The sequence below is a fragment of the Topomyia yanbarensis genome, chromosome 3, assembly GCF_030247195.1.
Source record: "Topomyia yanbarensis strain Yona2022 chromosome 3, ASM3024719v1, whole genome shotgun sequence".
Classification (NCBI taxonomy): Eukaryota; Metazoa; Arthropoda; class Insecta; order Diptera; family Culicidae; genus Topomyia; species Topomyia yanbarensis.
Window position 1 is genome coordinate 97,807,392 of NC_080672.1, and position 22,874 is coordinate 97,830,265.

The 22,874-nt window shown below is 37.2% G+C and overlaps 1 protein-coding gene across 1 annotated transcript; it reads left to right on the forward strand.

Moving 5' to 3' along the window:
• Positions 1-66: 66 nt before the first annotated feature.
• On the forward strand, positions 67-18,708 carry LOC131688587 (rho GDP-dissociation inhibitor 1). The gene is made up of 5 exons (XM_058972942.1): positions 67-490; positions 1,614-1,798; positions 1,861-1,970; positions 2,033-2,147; positions 17,217-18,708. The coding sequence occupies exons 2-5, from the start codon at positions 1,615-1,617 to the stop codon at positions 17,411-17,413; spliced, it is 606 nt and encodes a 201-aa protein (XP_058828925.1). The 5' UTR covers positions 67-490; position 1,614; the 3' UTR covers positions 17,414-18,708.
• The last annotated feature ends 4,166 nt before the right edge of the window (positions 18,709-22,874 follow it).

Sequence of the window (22,874 nt, forward strand, 5' to 3'; positions counted from 1 at the left end):
TCGGTGTAGATTGAATTCACGCACACTAGCCTGGAGTACTGTCAAACAATGTTTTATAAAAATCAAACGAGAACCTGACAGCCAAGAAGAAGAAAGTCAATCCACCATATTTTTCGCAAACTCCAGCCAGGCCATCAGCGTATAGTCAGTTCTGAAAGCCGTGCTTTCCGACCGAGTGTTCTTTATTTCCGACTTAATTGCGTGTGTTCTGTTGTGTTTTTCCGTTTTTCGACTTTTTCGGTCGAGTCGAACCAGTTTGTTCCGTTGTGTGTAGTTTAATTTGCTGACCGAAGTTTAACACGGCCGTATTTTCTGTGCTGGAGGTTGCCTGGTGCAACGGTTTAAAGACAGGAATTTTTGCGATTACGCATCACTCGCTCATAATAGAAGACGGAAAATCGGATTCGGGTGGGCAAACGTTTGGAACGACTAAGAGGAAGTGCATTTTCGTTTAAGCGGAACTCGGAGGTGTTGATTAGTAACTAGAAGTGTAAGTAGAATTGCAATGGAAATGCACTTTGAAACGGATTTTTCGTGATTACTCATCATCCGCAGTGAAGGATGTTGCACTATGCATTGCATAGAGAGGGAAACAAGGGTGAAAAATACTGATAGTCTTGCAAGATTGGGTGGGGTCGTAGAGGTTTGTGGGAGGTATTTGGGGAATGGGAAGCGTCATTATCTTAAATTAGATCAGTCTGCTTGTGGAAACAGAAAAATGCCGAAAATGCGGTAGACTGGTCAATTTTTCTGCTTCACTTTCCAAAGCGTAGCAATGCAGAATTTTTCGACCTGTGGAACCGTTAAGCGGTTCTTATTGATTTATAATGTAATCAATTGTAGGAGAGTACATCTCTTACAATGACCGAAGAAGTTTAAAAATATATTCACCTTTCACTTATACTGAGTAGTACGCATAACAGTCCAATTCGACGTACATTAAATGTAAATTTTATTTTGTAGGAGGGATTGTTGTGCGCATCACGATTTTAAAGTGCTAGAAATGGCCAAAACTATCATTCGGTGGCTTATTCCGTTTTTGTTCGACCCCGTCAAAGAGTCAGGTTACAACCCCAAGCACTGTCAGTCCATATATTTTGACAACAGTTGGAGTTGGAACCTGCCTCAGCGTCGCTGGAACCAAAAACGGCATTAGTGAAATTACAAGAAAAAATCTACATAAAACAATTACAAAAAATACTTTGAATAACGTGAGATATAAATTGTAAATTCATTCAAATAGGATGATTTCATTGAATTTCATAAATAGAATTTGGGTGAAATTATCGTTCTTGACAGCAGTTTCAGCCATGGAGGCTAGCTTCTTTGACAGTGTAGTGAAAGGATATGCTGGTTGAATGACTCACTGGCACAAAAAAATTTATTTCACTTGCAAACAATTTTGACTAAATTGAACATCAATTGCTTCGGTCACCAACAAAAAAAGCACATAAATCAATTGAGCAATTGAGACTTTGAATCTAGGATATTCGGATAGATTGTGGGTTCCGAGGTGATGCCTTTCAGCTAAATGAAATTAAGGTTCACGTCATAACATTCTTTTATAGACAAATGTGTCGACGATGTTTAACAACTAAACTTGTTCTCCCCAGCATGTCTACCGCCAAACCAGTCGTCGACCCAGTGGAAGTGGAAGGCGAGGAACACGATGCCAACTACCAACCTCCGCCTCAGAAAACCATCGAGGAAATTGTCGCCGCCGATGCCGAGGACGAAAGCTTACGAAAGTACAAAGAAGCTCTGCTAGGCGAGGCGCAAAGCGAAAAGATCATCTATGGTAACATGCGATTGTGGCTTTTTTGCCGAAGCCGATACGATCTAAGTGTAAATTCTTTCCAGATGACTCCGATCCCCGCAAGGTTATCGTCAAAAAGCTCTCGCTGCTTGTGGCCGACCGTGATCCGATGGAGCTGGATTTGTCCGGTGATGTGTCCAAGCTGAAAAAGAATGTAAGCTGGCAGGTTCTGTTGTATCGAGTCTTGTTGTTTAATTGCGGAACTTTTTCCACTAGGTATTTGTGATCAAAGAGGGCATCCAATATAAGATTCGAATCGATTTTGTCGTGCAGCGAGAGATCGTTCACGGACTGAAGTATGTTCAGAAAACATACCGAATGGGTGTGCCCGGTAAGTTTCTTGATTATTTTTTATATCAACTAACGTTAGACATTACAACAATCGAATGCTTGGTGTCAGTTTCCCTAATGTTTTCAATAATTATTCATTACTGTCATATTCTTGTGCTACCGTCTATTTGTCCGACATATCAAACGGAAATTGTATTTGCCAAATTGTATGTTATAAATCTTCAAAAATGTACCGACACCTAGCGGTTCATGGTAAGAGAATGCCTCTAATTTTAAGGTTAGCCTGATGCTAGCAGTCTATAGCGGCTTGTACGTTTTCAGTTCGTAGTCTTCTGCTTGCTTGAATCTTATCTATTGTTTTATCGGCTGCTTCGTTTCTGTTAGTTGCCTACGGTTTGGTTTATCGGATCCGATAGGGATAGTCATGTTGATAAGAAGCGATAACGAAATGTGTGTTAATTTTGATTTTGAACGTGGTATCGTGAGTCATGCAGCACATGGACATTGTTGATTTGAATTAATGTGTTATTGGTAAAAGCATATCGTTTTGGCTTTTAGTTTAGCATATAATTTTGAATACCTTTACTACACCAACTTCCTTCTGGTAAAACCTTGCTCATGTAAACTTCAGTCTAAAACTCTTGATACATACACATATTGTTAGGCCCGTCAAAACGCACTCTGGCGGTCGATGCTCGGCGAATTTGTTAAAACTGATTATCTTGCCAGCAATTTTTTTCTTGAATGGAGTAAATATTTTACTCATGTTTGCCAATATCGAACGCTTTTGCTTCAATACTCGTAATGAACCAAATGAGCTGAATAATAAAAATTGCCGATTTCAAATGTTATGCTTGACGATTTATACGGTTGTATTTGCACGTCAAAAAGTACTGACGGTACAGTATTTTATTTGCTGAATTCTCGTTATATTTTACCGATTAACCCCGCAAAAATGGACAGTTCAAATAAACTTTTCTTTTACCGAATTTTCGTAATATAAACAAATTACTTATTGCGAAACGTTCAGCTGTGTAAAAGTCGGTAAAAATGCGGAGATGGGTGGGTAATGTCTAGGACATAACCGGAGTGTCGTGACTACTCGTTTGACTTGTAATTCAAATCGAATGATACTCAATGAAATATGTGGGAATGTTTCAAGTTATTCTTTATAATAATTATGCTGGTTCTCAAAAGAACTTTTGTTGTTGGCGTCTGCATTGATAGGGGATGCGTGGGATTCTAAGCTCGTTGAGAAATTCATTCATGAAATGAACAAATTTCATATTTTCTTGCTTTGAAATATCAATGTTAAAATCTCTCGAAACAACCATCGGAATCTTTTTCCTAGCGTACAGAAATGAATCACGCTTAGCGAAAAACTAGAGCCGGGTAATGTCCGGGATCCTTCCTTGTCTGCTTCTGTCGTTTCACAGTCGCGCAGCCTTCTTCCAGCACCACCGGGAAGTGGTCGGAACTAAGCTCGGTGATTGTCACTGGGTCAGAGATGTTTCCGTAGTTGGTGATGAAGAAGTCTAATGTTGAATGCACTCCGCGTCTCGACAGATAGGTAGGCTCATTAGGTGCACTGATGATGTATTGACCCGCTTGTGCGTCACCGAATAACAGTCCTCCATTTGTGTTGCAGCATTGGTTTCCCCAGCTTTGGTGCTTCGCGTTAAGGTTTCCAGCATGATGCTGTTACTGTTTCTTCTGGTCAGTTTGACGAGGTCACCATGGAACTTTTCCCTCAGCTCCACTGTGCATTGTCGATGACAGTAGGCGGAGACGATGTCGATTTTACCGTTCGCTAGCTCAACTTGCATCCCGACGGCTTCAATTATGGAAGTACGGTAGTGAGGTAGGGAGTGAAATTTGATATCGTTTTTGACAGCGAGTGCTACACTGCCGCCTGCTATTCCCGTTCGATCTAAGCGAATTGTTGTGTATCCGGGTAGGTTGAAGTTCTTTTCTGGTTTGAGATGAGTTTCACATAATGCCACTTGGTCGGTGTTAAGTCAGACCGGACTAAGTCGCAAAACACCAAAAATGAGATAATGATAGCACTGGATAAAGAATTTCGTCAGCTACATTCGACTTTTGCCAGATTTGATATATTTAACAATAAACAAGAATTATGGCAAAAATAAATTTCCAATCATAATGTAAAGGATGCGGCGATTCAAACTTTAAACTCGTTTTTCTCGAAATCAATATTTTGTCACTTAGTCCGGTAGCACCGTAATTACCCGGGGGGGGGGGTCTATTTAGAGGTTTGTGACGAAATGCTACGATGGGGGAGGGGGGTGCTAAAATTACTCAAAAAATGCTACGTCATTTATGGATGGCCCCTTATCTGCCATATCTGATGAATGCTTGGGCGTTGGAGCATTTGTGTTTGACACTGGTGTAGTTTTTCGCATATATCTGCAAACATTGCAGCGTTAAAGTTGCGGGAAGCTGTCCTTCTGCTGCGGTTTGTTGTGGGGAAACGTTATTTGTAGCCCAGGCAAAGCCCGGTGGGGTTTGCGGATTTTCCTGCGGTGCAGCTGTACGTTGGAACGAGTTCGCAAACATTACTGGCGGAGCTGGTTGACTCCCTGAAGACGTTGCTGGTTGGAGCGGTGGAAAATTGTCAGTCGTGAATCGTGGGGCCTTATCTCGCTTCCTTCCCGGCTGGATGATGACGCTTGTTTTCTGATCTGCTTGTTTTCTATACGTTTTGGACACTGCCTGTCACTACCTTGGTGTGCACCAGCGCAATTTGCACAATGATATGTGCGCGGGGGTGCCATGTTGTACAGCATTCCGATACATGGGTCCCTCCATAGAGGCGGCAACGAGGTTTCAGGTTACAATTTTTGGTTTCGTGACCGAAGTGCAGGCATTTTTGACACTGAGTGACGATACGATGTGCACCGCGATATGCTTCCCAACGAACGATGATTGAGCTGATATTTCGCACTGCTTGAAGGGCACCAAGCGTTATTGATCCTTTTTTGAAGTTTACTAAGTACAGGCAGTCTCTTCGCGTTCTGTTCCCGTCTTCGCGTCGCGTCATGGGAAACACCGCAATCGGTTCTAATTTGTAGCGATTTTTGAGCTCTGCTTCAATTTCCTCCTTGTCCATGGTAGGTAGGCCACGAATCACCGCCTTGAACGGTTTTTCTGCCTGTACGTTGTGGGTGTAAAACTCAGCATTGGAATTTTTTAGGTATGCACTCGAACGGTTTTATGCCAACTCTACACAGTTTGTATTCTGCTGTAATTCCTACCTCCTTCAGGTCCCGGACTAGTTGCTCAAGTGGGACGGATTTCACCATCAGGGTTGGAAGTTTTTGGTTGCCTTCTCCTGTTTCGTGTCTGTTTTCGCGGGGTTCGCCAATATCTTCACCGAAGCCTTGCATGTCGCTGTTATTCAGTTCTGTCTGGTCCTGTTCGCTCAGAGTTTGGTATGTGTTCGCAGAGAGGATGGAGACCGGCTCTTTTTGCCTCTTTTGGCTTCCTTGCTGAGGGCTTTTCGAAAAGCGGTTGGAATTCGAGCTGTTGCCCGATCTTCTGTTGCGCTTTTTCCCCATTGGGACGATGCGGTCGGTTTTACTGCGGTTAAACTTGCTGCTTACTCGAACTAGGTGCTTACTGCTCGCACACGAATGGTGGTGGCTTTGAGAAAAGCGGTGACACCCCTATTTATAGGTTTTATAATTAATGTTGATTCTCATTTAAAGTAGTTTTTGAACTATTTAAACAAATTTTACACAGCAAACAACGTATCGGTAGCAAGCATCGAACGTTTTCCTTCCGATTTATGAAACAAGACGAGCAATCCGTTTAGTAGAAGGAAAGTTATTAAGGTTCAAAATGTACGTAACGCTTTCGCTAATATGCACTACTATCGCTTTCTCGCTCGTTCTCGTGCCGTGCATGAGCCTTTCCTTTCCGTCTGTCTTCTAATGTCATAACCAAAACGAATATGCCGGTTTTCTCCACCAACTACTCTCGTCAAGCAACCCAATACGAATAATTATAGGAACAAACATGTAGGGGACCTATATTTAAAACTTTTCATCATTTTATTGTTTGGTTGGTGCACCATATTGACGGCTCTGTGCGGGATGGGCTGAAAATTTTCACTTTGGTTGCATCGTCGCAAAAAAGGCGTGGCTAACTGAAATGAAAAACTAACATGCGCGAGTCGAATAAATAGTACTGGCCGATGGTGGGACAGATAACAATTGATTTCGGAAAATCATTTTTTCTTTATTCATGAAAGTTATACATACTTACAAATCTTATAGAAGATTCCTGATCATTTTTTTGACTGATTGATTCAAACATTGTGTATTTTAGTTAAGTACTATGAAAGTTACAAACTTTCAAAACGCGACCTTCGTTTTTTTTCGAAATTTTGAAATGGGGCTTCTATTTTGAAACGTTAGTTGTAGTCACAATAATAGTTGGCGAAAGAAAAGATTTTCAAATTTAATTCTTTCGAGTGGAATGACAGCACTGATAAGGGCTAATTTTTTGCCGAAGAAAACATTCTCCAGGTGGGAGATTTTTGTTCAAATTGTTACTGCTTTCTAACACGGAGCGGCACAAATTAATCCACGGAGATGATTCTTAATAATCACGTTCTCTCCCGGTGTTGACATCAGAGGCGACGCGTGGTTCCACCGTCAACCTGTTCAATATACCATAAAGGCCCTCAAAACGTCACAGTCATCTCTAAAACTAATTCGACTCCATGGGACGTTTTTAGATCAGCTGATTATTTTTCGATTATCTCTTCTGACGTTACTCGGGTGGATTCGACGTCCGACAAAATCGTCGAATCCATCCAACATCATAGGACCAATGAAAGATGTTAGTCGACGGGTTTTTCTGTTCGCAAGAGCTGTGCAAAACAAATTTTTGTCAAAATCCACCGGTAAATTGTTAAATAATCTGGTCTGGTAGAATGCTTAAAAGAGTAAAAAGTAACATATGCGAGATGCGAAGAATTTAAAAAGATTTTCGAACTGAAATTTAAGCAAAACAATCATGTATAAAAAATCATTGAACAGAGTTAAAATAATCGAAGCTTTTTTTGGACGGCTGAAAATGAACCTGATGTGACTCGTGATGAATAGAACAAATATTCATTCAAAAATCCGTGTTTTTCATTCAGTTGGATATCGTACAATAGTATTCAATTCACTTATTATATAGGTAAATGATTTCAAATGTTAGTAAAGCCTGTAAAATAATAATTATCATTGCTTACATTGTGCCACGAACTACTTTGACACGTTTGATTCGTTGCTGCACGTTCACTTCGTGCAATAATCAAAGACGAATGAAAACCTGCGCTAAATGTTTGTTCGTTTGCGGTTTACGGTGCGTCCCTGAATATTGAAAATGAAAGCGATTGAATATGATCAATTTTTATTCAATGACTTCGATTATTTGTAACTCTGTCATTGACTACTTATAAATCATAGCATGATATGAATTAACTTGAAATGTAGACTCTTATATTCTACACACCAATAAATAATCGTCGTTCTGTATAACAATGATTGAAAGACTTGTTTAGCGGTTTATAGTCAGCTCTCAATTCTTTCAAATGGGATAGAAATTTGAATGTGCCTCATGCAATTCATTGAATCCAGAAAAAATATTTTTCTCGTAAAATATCGTAGGCATGAGATATTCAACATCAACTCGTTTATTATTACAATAGAACGGGAAATCATTCGAACAACCCCTGATTTGAATTTATGTCCATTTTACACTCTCAGTAGACAAGTTATCAACATGTTAATGCAAAGAGTAAAAAATTCTTTGAAGCAAAAGTAGACGGTTCATTATTATCGTTGAACCAACGGACTACATACGCGCCTAAAACCAATATGCCCCAAGTACAGCAACATTTGTTCAGGCTACCAAAAAACAAGCGTTCGACCGACTGCTATGAACGTACGGCGACACGCGCTCAAAAATTATAAATCGCTCTCGTTTGCACACAACTCTGACCCCCATATGGATATCGCATCAATGTATTTGTTCAATATTAAAATTGAACCGGTGCAAAAGGAAATACAAAAAGCCGGCGCCCATGACACTCACGCTGCAGTTACAGCCGTCGCTCATGCAGCTGCTCTATCCAGAGCGTGCGGTGAGAGTACGAGATGCGTGCATGTTTGAGGTTGAACCGGTCATGGGAAGACAGAATTTTTTTTTGAAATTTACCCGCTCGGTATGCTAGGTTGGATTATCGTTCGGATCAAATTGTTGAGCTTCAAGGTTTGAAGATTGTTACTTTCATTTAAATTAATTTGCGTGCTGCTGCTGTTTATTTATTTTAACTGAAAATTCGGGTCGTCAGATTTTGCTTACCTGTTCAATGAAAAGGTTGAACGTACCGACGCGTCGCCTCTGGTTGACATACAGTCTGTGGACATCTGACAAGTGGATTTGCTGAAACCGACTGAAATGACAATTCTTTCTGATCCAGATTTGCAGCTCGGTGCATGAAATTAGCGGGTATCAATCAAGAACGAGCTTCAGTCAGATGATACGAAATCGGTTTATTCTTGTGTGTATGCTATCTTACATCCATCAGAAATGAAAATGATGGCCTCTGCTAGTAGCACGTATCGACACAAACTGATTCATCCACCAGTCGTGTACAGCTCACAAATATTTCTCGGTATTGTACAGCCATCCGTTCGCGCCAAGCAACCAAATACGAATGTTGATAGAAACAAATCTGTAGCGGATCTATATTTAAAACTTTTCGAGATGAGCTGAAAATTTTCACCATTTTCGGTAGTTTTTGAAAGATTATTTAAAACAGTATTTTCGGTAATAATGTTATACATACTCCAAATTTTAATACTACATTGCGGAACATATTTTCGATAAAATTGCTTTAAACCTTTAAACTCATCCCTTGCGTTTTTTCCTTTTTTTAAGGTTTTTAGAAACGTGTCCCATAGTAAATATAGAAAGAATGACCGGAACGGTGAGAATGAAGGGTAAAAGTTCACCTTTTTATTGGACACACTGAGGAAAGGTATCACCAAAGTCTGGCGGTGTCTGAGCTATATCTCAAACCTGAACGCAATGCACGGGAGCTAAAAATAGGTAACGAGAGAGATTTGGGCGATCGAAGAGAGGAGGCGAAGGCGATTTGCTTATAGGAGACATTGGGTCCATTAGTAGGTACTGGGGCTATGGCGGGGATCACGATACTGTTGGGAATGTGTGATGACCTCATCACAGTTCCTCAATGGCGGAGTGGTTAATGCACCCAACTAGAGACTGGGAGATTGCAGATTCGATTCTGGCCTGAGGACATATTTTTTCTCAGTGTGTCCAATAAAAAGGTGACCTTTCACCGTATCTTCATATTCACCGTTCCGGTCATTCTTTCTCTGTCTATTTCCCATTGGATACGTTCCTAAAATCTTTGGAAAAAGGAAAAAAATATAACTCATTCCAAAACAAGGAATATATGTTAATAAAGCTAATTGGATAGCTTGTCTGACTACTTTGATACACCATCAATTAATTAACCATTTGTAATGGTCCTATTTGTTATGAACATTTGTGCATATAATTTAAACTTGGTCCAGAATAACACACTGCTATTGTCAGAAGCAAGTTTATCGCTACAAAAAATAATAAAAAATGCCATCACTAATTATTCAATTTATATATTCGATCAAGTTGTAATATACATCCACTTAACACCTATCTTTCAATTTCGGTCTGGAAATTTCTCGCGGAATCGTTGGAAAATACTGTCAACATTAGTTTCAATCTATTTGAGTTAGATTCAACAAATTTTAGATTTACACTACATTTAGATCAGCGTTGGAAGAGAGAATTTAGGTCAATCTGACAAATATTGTCGATGTAGCACGTATATTTCTGAAGACGACACGGAACATATGTGAGTACACGTATACACGCGGACGCGTTTTTTTTCTTCTCAAAACGACGTTTTAAAAGCCGGTTAGAAATATCTCACGGAAATATTCAAAACGATGAGTCTCACCTTAAACTTCATAACAAATTTTAAATGTTCAATGTTCAAATCATTCAAATTTAAGAAACGTGAATGATTGAAACTTCGTTTTTATTACACTGAATTATATATGGGTCCAAGAACAATTTGAATTTTTTTGTAGGACAAACTGAAAATATAAAATTTTAAGTTCTATTTTTTGCGATATATAAATCCCCCGTCGTTCGGTGAAGTTGAGCTAATTTGTTCTAGAAATTCGTTGAAGTTTTCACTCTCATGATTAGCAAGCGAATTTTTAGTATGCTTAGAGCCGCACTCGCTGGATCGTTGAAAACTTAGCAATTTTATTTAAGGGACCATTCATAAATTACGTCACAATTACTCAATATTGAACCCCCTCCCCTCTGTGTCAAAAATTGTCACACATTTCTCTATCCCCTTCTCCCTGGTATGTCATGCATTAATTTGTGTACGTCACTTTCTAGGCTACGTCCCCTCTGACGAATTTCGCGCCAACTCGAACAAATGTTGGCAGCACCCTCTCAGATTTTAATGAAACTTTCTGTACATGAGAACTTTGTCACAAAAAGCCACTTTGCATATGGCCTGCGTTAAGCCGAGCTAAGCGCCATAATTTTTTTCGTATATTTTTCGTACCAAAATTCATTTTTCGATAACTTACCATTTACGTAGAAAGTCAAAGAACACTTGCTTGCTTTCGTTTGCTATTTGAGCTCCCAAAACATAATAGATATTAGAGTTCCTGGTGTTACATTGGATGTTAAAGCGATTTTAGATAAAGTACCTCAAAATGGCGCTTGGTCCTCTTTGGCTTAACACAGGCCATATGTTGTTTTTCCAAAAATGATCTAGACTGTCTTTTGAAAAGGGCCAAGCTTTTTTTTACCAAGTTTTTTGAAATGGCTATAGTCTAAAAATGACAAATCCTGCAAAAAAATGTTGTAGGAGTTACTTTCACAAAATTAGTCAAATTTTTTAATAAAAATATTGCAAAATTCTTTATTGACTCCTACACTGAAAAAAATCGATTTTGAAAATTTAAAGTCGATTTACAAAAAAACCATTTTTGTTTTGGATGAAATTTGGTTGCAAGATAGGTAATTATGTTCCCTACTTACCGTCAAAAATTCAAGTTGGGCACATTTAAGGAAAAAAAAAGTTAATTGAAAAAAACTTTTCCTTGTCCAAACTGAATTTTTTTCAGTGTATTTTTATCGAAAACTAAACCAATGAAATTCATAATCATCTCAGCATCCATTCTCTCAGCTGCTAGTTGCCTGATACATGCAAAAAATATCAGTAACGAATTTGGTATATATTCATAACAAACTTGAATGAAGACTGGAAGATTGTAATATCGGAAGACTGAAAGATTGGAAGATTGGAAGACTGGAAGACTGTAAGACTGGAAGACTAGAAGACTGGAAGACTTGAAGACTGCAGTTCATTTGTTCCTCTCAAAACTGATAAATTTAATGAAACAATTGACAAACTTTTCTAAAATTTATTTTATGTCTGATGGAGCAGCAGTACAATACAAAAATAAGAAAAACTTTGCAAGCTTGTGTAGATTCCAGTCAAAGTATGAATTAAGTGCAGAATGGCATTTTGTTGCAGCATCCCATGAAAAGGACCCTGTGATGCTATTGGTGGCACTCTCAAGCGAATGGCAAAAACAGCCAGTCTTGCTCGCGACTATGGAAATACCATAACAAGTCCCCGAGAATTATATAACTGGGCAGTTGAACAAACTGATAAAAATATCACAAAATTAATTTTCTGCTACATATTCACTGAACAGTACAACAAAATGTCAGAAGAACTCTTAGAGCTGTATAATATCGCCAAAACAATATCTGGAACTCAAAAATTTCAAAGTTTTGTGCCTACTCCTGGGGGCAAAGTAGAGACAAAAAGGTATTCTAATTCAGAAGATGAGCCGAAAATATTTTCCTTGTATAGAAATAATACAAAATAGCATGCATGAAGATAGTTTAAAGACAAATGTTATATATAAAAATAAATAAACAATTATGTAAAATTCAATACATAATGTTGTTCTGGTTATTTTTTCTCTGATTCTTCCTCAGCACTAAACAAGAAAATAAAAAAGTAATAATGGAATATTTGTTTAACGACATAAACTCTTTTCAATGGGATTATTGATTAAGGGGTTACATACCCTTTAGTGATAAAAATGTCAAGAAAGTTTGATTTTACGTAAAAGAATAAAGCAATGATTTCATTACATCAAACTTATATTTTGGTAGCGCATTTTTCAGTAAAATAAACAAGCATAAGTTTATAAAAATTTGGTTGATATTTGGCTTTTTTTCCGAAACCCTTTTTTATTTAAGAGGTTTGCGGCGATCACGGAGACCAATAGATCTTCTAAAATCCCAAAGTTCAAAAAATTCCATTAGTAACTGAGTATTCCTCGTACCATAACGATTAGTTGAATAAATAATAATTTTTTCCTGCAATAAAATTGGACTAAACCGTTTTGCGCGTTAAGAGCACAAGACCTAATATAAATTAAATTTTGTTTTTTTTGTGTTTCGAATTCATCTCGTCAGTAACTAGCACCATCTGGGTGTCTAGTTAGACGATGTATCTAAACTAGTACCCAAATTAGCACTAGTTAGACACAAAAAATTCCAAACAGTTCACACGACATATGTTAACGCCTAAAGCCACATGTCCCGAGTGATGTCTCGGGAAGCAAATATAGCTCTATATTTGGTCTTGTGTCCTTAACGCGCAAAACGGTTTGGTCCAATTTTATTGTATAATACCAGGCGTTTGGTTTCTTGAACCAAAAGACAAGAGTTCGTCTTCGCTTTCTCGTCAGCAAACCAGAGCTATATTTGCTTCCCGAGACATCACTCGGGACATGTGGCTTTATGCGATCACATATGTCGTGTGAACTGTTTGGAATTTTGACGTAGGACTACGTCTTTGTTTTCGATATATGGGTACACGTTGCAAATTCTACAAAAATGGTATGTAACGAAAAGTGGTCCAATTTTAAACGCATATAATTCAGTCATCTCACGATAAATTTCCAAATTTTTTGCGCATATCGCCCCGAAATACTTCTAAGAATACATTCCAATAGATAAACCCAAGGATTTTTGATATCATGACATTAAAAATTTAAATAATGAGCAACCTAGTCAAAATATCGCGCATTTACACACAGAAGATAGCGCTTCCCTAGTCCAGCACGACAGATTTGTGTACCTAGCGCGCTACGCTTCTATGAATGACGTCATCATCGACTATTTAAACGGACGGATTTCGCCAGTGCAGCTCAGTTGCCTGTTGAGCGGCAGACGAAGCAGGTCACTGCGTTGTGTGTTTTCACAGCCAGTGTAGCTGAGTTAGAAGTCCGTTACACTGCCTGTGAGGCTGTGGAGGTACGCTACCCAGTGAATGCGACTGTGCTTGCCGTTCAAACACTATGCTATCTTTTGTGTTGTGCTCGTTTCCAGCACATTTTTATGTATAATTATTCGTACACAAAATAGTTTGTATATGCGAGCTCCATTTGCAAACATGGTTAATAGTGTGGTATTAGTAGTCTCTTTCGCTCTACCCATCATCATCAGCGTTGATTCATTTTGCTTTGTGCGCTTGGGTTTAATGTTTGAGTCGAATGTGTAGGTAGTTAGATCTAGTTTGTTACTAAATTGCACAACGAAAGTTTATTATTTACGTTCGATCAATTCATTGATTCATTTCCCCTTCACGTGATTCATTTCCACTCAGCCTAAAGTATTTTGATTCTACTAATAGGTACATACTACAAAGCCTATTTATGAATGAATACACTGCCACTTGAAAAACCGTTGCAAAAACGCATCTTGTCCATATATAAAATTGTTTTCGATTCTTGTATCTTTATAGTTTCGATATATGATTAAGACCACTGCATTCGCTATATTTGTATGCGTACTTTAGAAAAGTTACAATAATGGCAAAATATAACTAGACCAAGCATTCTGGTCTATACATGAAATGTGATTATATTGTCTAAATTTGATTTTTCTTCACTGGTCCGGGTTTTTTTTACCACACACAATCGAAAAGTTTTTAACAGCTAATCTTACGCTAAAAAGATTTAGTTCCAGATATTAGTTCGGTCACAGCTTTCTGTCTTCTTTCTTCAGATCTTCTGAAATAAGTTCAATCTGATTCGATCACCTACTACAAATGAAATGACCTGATAACTAAGTATGTTTGGTTCAATATGTGATACTCGATGTTGATTGGTTGTGATTAAACCATATGTAAGAAATATATTTGATTTATTATTACCATAAATGTACTAAGAAAATAAATATTTTACATTAAGTAGTATAGTCCTACGTCTACAGCTCGTGCAACCCCATAGGGCTGCCCCTTGTAGTTTTTTGTGTCTAACTAGTGCTAATTTGAGTACTAGTTCAGATACATCGTCTAACTAGACACCCAGATGGTGCTAGTTACTGACGAGATGAATCCGAAACACAAAAAAAAACGAAACTTAATTTTTTCCTGCATTCGAGAACGTTTTTAGTAAAACATCGCTTTTTTAAGCCTAAAGATTGTGTTAAAAAAATCTTATACATGAAACAAAAATTTATGAATAGAAAAGGAATCTTTAATGCACGAGAAAAATTAATTATGATCAATTGAAAAAAAAATTAAGAAAATTGATTGAGTAGTTTTTCAGCAATAGTGATCACGGAAAAACCATTTTTAGTAAAACAACATTTCGAGATAATTGAGTTTAAAATTTCAAATTACCACTGCTCTTGGTACACGAAGCGCGGTTGGAAGCGCTGTAACTTTCGATCTATTTCTCGAATCTTTATAAAAATTTAAGAAAACATTCTCAACGAGTTGTACTTTCAGATAAAGTAATAAAATAATTCGATTTCATGAAAAATGAAAAAGTAGTTAATTTTATTTATTTATTTATTCGTCAAGCAAATGTAGACTACATTATACAAATATTAATTGCTTATATACTATCCTGTATACTATTTCTATGTACTATGATGCCGTAAAGAGTAGAAAAACTGTTTTAAACGTGTTCGGGGCATGGTAAGGTCAATACTTTCACAATGCTCGTTATACACAGCCAGCATCTGGTTTAGTGGTCCGAATTTAGCATAGTCTGTACGGTGATGACCTATCGCGAACAAATTTGTATTGCGTAATTGACGAGTAGGAGCATATAAATTTAATTTTGACAATATGTAAGATGAGTCAATACGGTGCATGACGATATCGTTTAGAAACGAGATCACAGCATAACCCTTTAATAAAAATATGCTTAGTTGCTAAATTAGACAATATCTTCTCACAAACTGAGTTTTATTGGATTCTGAGATGATTATGACTTTCATTGGTTTAGTTTTCGATAAAAATACGCTGAAAAAATAGTTTTTTTTTCAAATAACTTTTTTTACTTAAAAGTGCCCAACTTGAATTTTTGACGGTAGGTAGGGAACATAATTATCTATCTTGGAACTAAATTTCACCCAAATCAAAAAGTTTTTTTTGTAAATCGACTTTAAATTTTTAAAATCGATTTTTTTCAGTGTAGGAGTCAATGAAGATTTTTTTTCAATATTTTTATTCGAAAATTTGACTAATTTTGTGAAAACCACTGTGTAGAAAAAATGTGTTCAGCTTTCCACCGGATTTTCCATATAAAACCTTTTCAAAACTCTAAAAGAAGAAAATCAGTCGTTTTATTAGATCATCATGATTCAAATCATGCAAAATAGCTGCTGGAAAAACTATCGGTATAGCTGAATGGAGCTTTTGAAAAAGTGGCTGTGGTTTTTACAATGCGCATTTGTGTTGCGTGCCTCAGCACGTTGTGGTAGTGTGGCAAAAAATCACAGCCACTTTTTCAAAAGCACCATTCAACTACCCTAGTAACAATTGTGGTTTTAAGATAGTTTTAAAGCCACTGATAAAACTTGAATTGAACCTGTAGCGTGCTATAAAACTTAAATTGTTGCTTGGGTAAGCCGATAGTTTTTCTAGCAGCTATTTTGTATGATTTGAATCATGATGATCTAATAAATCGACTGATTTTCTTCTTTTAGAGTTTTGAAAAGGTTTTATATGGATAATCCGATGGCAAAGCTGAACACATTTTTTCCAACACATACTATGAAGCGTTCAATTCTCATAGACACTCACCCAAAGTTTTTTGATCCTTAATGATCTCAGTTCGATACATCGCGCGGGTTCAATTATCGACAACGTCTTCTTTTATCAGAATCTCTCCTAACGGATTAATTGATTACTTTGTTAAAGATGAACGAATAAATTTCAATTAAATCGCATGGAAAACCAATCAAATGAGGGAACGTGTTTTGGCTGTGAAAAAAATCTGATATCTGAAAACAAGACATGGTCGGGTACGAGGATCGCGAAAGAATTGAAAATAGCTGTATTGCAGCGGTTCTCAACCTTTTTCGTACCACGGACTCCTTAGAAATCCCCCTGGGTTGCTGCGGACCCCCGGACCCCGGATAAACATCGATTTTGTATGCTATCAATATGTTATTTTCAGTTTGTTAGGAAACAAGACCTGACATTTCAATCTGCACTCGAAAAATATATTTTTCTTTGCGACCCCCCAATGACTTCACGGCGGACCCCAGGTTGAGAATCTCTGCAGTATTGTATTTGTCGTCTTCCGTAATACTCCTGCAAATGTCACAATATATAACATTTTGTCATATCCACTTCCTCTTTAACAACGTAACATAATTTAGGAATGATCCCTAGAAAATTTGAGGGTTAGTTACCTAACCATTGTAGTTTCAGTAGAAAGTCAGTATTCTTACCTACTTACAATTTGTCGTGTGCCAGTAAACATTAGAAGCTTTTTGTACTGTTTTTAACTAACACGCATTTACATGTAGATTGTTACCTTGTTGCCTTATAACTAAACACAATTAACGCTACCAAAGTTGCACGACCGTTTGGCGTACAATTTAATGATCATTTATAATTTTTCAATATGTTTCATCTTTATCCAACCCATTCATTATCAATTAGTGGACAAAATGACCCAGATGGTCGGTTCATATCCGCCAAAGAAGGAAATCCAAAGCTACACCACCCCGTTCGAGGAGGCACCGTCCGGAATGATGGCCCGCGGGACTTACTCGGTCACTTCTCTGTTTACCGATGACGATAAGAACGAGCATCTCAAATGGGACTGGAGTTTTGAGATTAAAAAAGACTGGCAGTAAACAAACTTATTTTGAGAGCAAATGTGCGCGCGGTGTAAAAAAAAACTATCTATCAACAAGTTAATATTATATACAAACTGATTTGCTAAGACTAAAATTAACAACTCGTAGTGGAGATTAGTAAGAAGAAGAAGACGGGTTATAGGCTTTGTTAAGGTGCGCCTAGTACCAGGGACAGACAGGTAGATTGTAAAGGGAGACAAATATATTGTATTAATGAGCGCCCTCGTGAGAAATTTAACCGACGCTTCCAAATGTAGTCAGGTGTAGTATACCCAGTTTGCAGTTTACAAACGTATGATAGAACTATGAAAGTAACAGATGTGAGGAAATTTGCTCCCATAATAGCAAGCGGAATACAACATTGTTCAGCAACTGCAAACTAACTTAAAGAAAATGTAACTGTTTTACGCCTTGTGTCTATTATCATCATTGCTACGTAATTCGTTTGCTATGCAAAACCTCAAAGCACGCTATATAATGGATAGTAAATGTAACTGCTTCCGCAACGTTTCGTCACGGTATTAAAATGATGGTATTATTGTCGTTTCCCTTCGTTTAATCGTTCTCTGAAGGATTCCGTGATTAGGGTACATTTTCCCAATCAAAATGCGGCAAGCCTGTGTAGTCACCAGATGTTTTTTTTTGCTAATTTTCCTGTTTTACTTGCGTGTATCACTACGAGTCATATGAACGTTCTGCCAAAAGTCTGCTTCATAAAGCAATAAAATCGTTAAAACATTCAAAGAAACAAGTGTATATCCAAAAGTGCTACCTTTTTTATATAAGATTAAGAAGATAAGCCGCAAATAATAATCAATTTGATCCAGGCAAAAGAATGTACAATTGAGTAATAATAACAAAGAGAAAACCGTTGAGTAGACTTGTTCCAACAGTTCATTGTAGGGCAATACACAAAAACCATAGTGCTTTCTAGCAACATTGCGTTCATTTTAACACCAACAATCAATTCCCAATCGGGTGGCCAGAAGTTGCATTTATGACAATATTATTTTGAATTATCTATAAGCCTTTTCAATTAGGATCCAATTACTTTGGCCCCAAATGGTAGTTACAAAATGCATTACAATATGAATTTAAGCATTATTGACAGTAAAGAGACCAGTCAACAAAACGTAATAATTATCTAATTGTGCAGCAAGAAATGGTAATATTTACAGTACATACACACCAAAAGCCTGAACCGAACAAAACCAGCTACATCAGTAGTGCATGTAACTAAAAGAATAAAGTCAGTTTTGTGCTCAACAACATAGTTCAAACGAAAGCAAATATTTTATTGCTGTTGGCTATTGTAATTGTAGTTTGAAATATCACTTCCTCCAACCATACAATTGTTTGACCTGTGGCCAGTCTTGCGATTTCTTATCGGCAATCTTTTACATTTATTGTTCAACGAACTCACGTTTCTTTTATGCCACCAACCGACAATTGCCACTATAATTTTTCCTTCGCCGAGCGATAGAATGAAAATTCGAGACTAAAAGGGTACGCGGCACGCGAAACAAATCATCCGAAATAACTCTACTCATTAGCTTCGATTCCAAACAGTCAGCCAATATCAGGACTGGGAGGGAGGACATGTTGCTGTTAGTGTGCTCATTTTCGCGGTATGCTTATCGCATTAATTCAGTTTCCGTCGTAGAAATCATTTCTGGAGCTTTCGGTGACTTTTGTTTTCCGGCGCATATTTTCCGTGCACGCCATGCTTATGTCGCGGGGGTTTTGTTTCTTCGTTCTTATTTCTTAGACTAGAAATCCAGGAGTTCGTCTATATTACATCGCTGTAAGCTAGAACATTAATTCGGTGTTCGAATAATATATAGGAATATGTAGTGTTTGATACACAGTGAGTAATTTCAATAGGAAAGAAATTCAGTTCCAAGGTTACAATAAAATATGGATGCATAAAACCGATTCTAACGCTAATGAGAGGTCTGGAATGAGTCGTAAATTTCGTTCATAGTTTTTGGTGCATTTGCTTATGAGCTCGTTAGTCGGGAATAGTAAGACGTTTTGGTTATTTAGGTCAGCGTGCAGACGTTGAGTCACTTTCTTTAATATTATGTTTATTGATTCGTTTTTAGCCAGACGGATTCTGATTAACCGGGTTCGGCTACAATTTTAGCATTGGAGTCGGGAGCATTGTGACTTTTGATAACCCATAATTGACAGCGCTGCTCCAGCCTTTTTTGTCAATTTGCTCTTCCTAAACAGATATTTACCGTATTAATTTGATTTTCTGTCAGTTGTTGTTTGCTCGTCACGAGCAATAATGAGCTTAGTTGGATTTTTTAAAGGCATATAGTAATATTTTTATTGAACTTGGGTTAAAATTTTGTTAGTACATTTTCAGTGAACGAACAAGCATTAGTTTATAAAAAACTGTTGGTAATTAGCGGAGTTAATGCCCGTTCCGCGAAGCCCGCTTTTTGTGTGGCTTACGGTCACGATGGTAGTTCAGCAGGTTAACCAAAATCGCGTCACCTGAAAATTTCATTACATTGGGACAGTACTTCAACGATTAGTTAAATATACACTTTATTTTTTCTCAAAAAACAAATTAAATTATTTCCCAACAAAAAAACAATGTGCTGAGCTCTAAAAATTGTATCAAATTTTCAATCTACAAAAAAAGATACTAGCAGCATTAATTCCGAACAATTGATAAAGTGAAAATCGGTTTTTCCGCCATCTTGATCACGTCAAAGACACTTTTGGAAAACACAAAAAAAGGGATAAACTCATTAGCTCATTCTCCGAAGAAATATTGCGTCTTATTTATCCGGAGAAGTTGTCTGCGTGCTAATAATTTTTCATGTGAAAATGTGAGTTTTTTGCGCAGTGAATGTTCCGATAGAAACACTTCTGGGATATACTAAATATCATGTTTATACTGCGACAAAGGTTATATAGGACAGACAAAGAGAACACTAGAAATTCGGTTTAAGCTGCATAGAACAAAGCTCCCTGGAATTCTGATAAAGATTTACCATTCCACTTCAAATCTAAGGTAGCAGGACACACCCCAACTGGATTTTGCGTTGTGTTGTGACGATGATGTTGGCGGATTGTACACTGACTTCATCATGTTTGACTGCTGATTATCTAATAAAAGTTGCTTAGGAAATTGTAAGTATGAATTTATACCCATCTGAACCATATTAAAACCTCAACAGCATGAGGCCGCTCCATCTCCATCGTTCACGAGGAAGGATAAAGGATAAAGATAGACGGGAAGTGTTAATGCTTCACCTACTTCAAGCACGACGATTCATCAGACTCTTCTATAGAAGTTGCGGAGTTGGAGATTTAGAAGGGTTTAAGGTCTAGGATTCGCTCCAAGCAAGCGATACGACCTGTAAAGCATATTTATTAGGTAGTTGTTTAGTTATTCTTTGAGTACACGATCACTAGAACCAATTTTTGATTCTTTTTAAACTCTGGGTAGCCGGTTACCGAGAGTATCCTACGTTTGCTAGTTAAAAACAATTTGAACTCTGCGTAATGGGTCCGATCACTATTTATTGAACCGAACCGCTCAAACTTATTTTCAAACAAACGGCATAATGCTCACATAAGCTGCTATTGAATTTTTTGTCAATCGGACTTCCGGTTCCGGAGTTACGGGTTAAAGAGTGCGGCCACACAGCAAATTCCCATATAAACTGGTAACAGCATGATGTCCAAATCGTTTAATACGTATTAAAAAGGATCCAACATTGCTTGAATTTGCGGGTCTAGATCACTAACGATCATTCAAAACTGCCACATTGGCCAACTATGACGGCTCTTGATGCCCTGGGGAACTTTCCAAGTTCCTAAGTTTTTTGTCACTCCTTTTTCTCAGGGAATTCTTGACCGATTTTTATAAACTTGATATCAAATGAAAGATGCAATACTCCCAAAGACTGCCATGAATTTTCATTTATATCTGTTACTGCAGCCATATAGGTATTTCCTATATAAACCGACAATCGTAATACTTCAAGGTTGGGAAATATATTGAAATGGACATCAAATTACTTCTTTTTGCAAGTCTAGACCACTGGTGATCAAGCAAAGATTCTTTGAATATATTGTCTACTATCGACAGTTGTGGAATTCTCGGGATCAGGACGTATTCCAGAATTAAAGTCATCGGTTCTTCGGTGACCCATTTTCATAAACCAAACCTCAAATAGAGGGTATAATATGCGGTTGGGTGTTGCATCCTTCATCAACTTCTACTACTTCTGAAATAAGCATATATTGGACATACCCTCATATATCAATCATAACCAGTTGCTTGCACCACTAGGTGGATTAAAACAGGTTTTCACATAGCGCAAAAAAATGTTTTTTTTTGCGCTGAAACCCTTATGTCCCCCCTTAAGATAAGAAAAATATACTTAAGAAAGGATTTACTCGAATTTGGATTGGTTCGTCCGCTAGAGTTGATTAAACATATTTTCATATGAGGTTGATAAAATCGGGTCAAAAAGTTGACCAAGTTGTAGAATTACAAGCTTTAGAAAAGTTTGCTGAAGACATATAAGCTCTATCTGTTGTACTTTTCTTTTCACTACAAATTTAAAATCAAAGGTTAGGGTGCTTGTAGTGTTTCTTAGAAAAACTCTTTTGTTCAAATAACTTTTGCGGTATTGATTTCCAACTGAAGCAGTCTTCAGACAACTTTTAGATTGTTTTAAGGGGAATAATTTATTTCATGGCACAACATATCTAACTATTATCGTTGAAAAGTTACGAGCGCTTTTTCGCGAGAAATGGGGTTCTTTGGAATACTAATATCACGCGTTGGGGCCAACAAAAGAACAATTTTTTTGAACTGCATATAAGGTCAGGTTTGAACTGCATATAAGGACAGGAATACAGGTAAAATTGAGCAAAAAATGGCGAGTATAATTCTTTTTATTTTCACAAATGAAAACATCTGAAGGGTATGTTAGAAATAAATGAAAACTGCAAAAGTTATATTGCAAATTCGGTTTTCCATGAATTGACCCTTTAAATATGTTTAAATTACTTTGACGGTGGGCAATATAAAATACATAGTTTCGTTTTCATGATAAAATGTTGCACTTTACAAGACATTTCTATTATTTTAAATGGTGGGTAGGGTGGCCCTAAAAAATTTACCGATAAAAATTAGGGTGTTTCTTAAAAAAGGGGTTTATTTATATAACCTTTACAGTTTTGATTTTTCATTAAGATGGCCTAAGAAATACTTTCAGATATTTTGAAGAACAGTTTGTCTCAGTATACTGAACTCTAGCCTCCTTCGTTAGAAAGTTATATATTATTTTTACTAAAAATAAACGATTTTTTGAGTAAATATTGCAATATATATAAAAATATCGCATTTGCCATTTTTTGGAGATCTATACTACAAAGCATTATGTTTCATATGTCAGTAACAGTATTTAACGTTAAGTGTCCT

Coding starts and splice junctions, on each gene's coding strand:
- LOC131688587 (XM_058972942.1), top strand. CDS start 1,615: ATGTCTACCGCCAAACCAGTCGTCGACCCAGTGGAAGTGGAAGGCGAG. Junction 1,971..2,032: donor TGTCCAAGCTGAAAAAGAAT/GTAAGCTGGCAG, acceptor TTTTTCCACTAG/GTATTTGTGATCAAAGAGGG. Junction 2,148..17,216: donor ATACCGAATGGGTGTGCCCG/GTAAGTTTCTTG, acceptor ATTATCAATTAG/TGGACAAAATGACCCAGATG.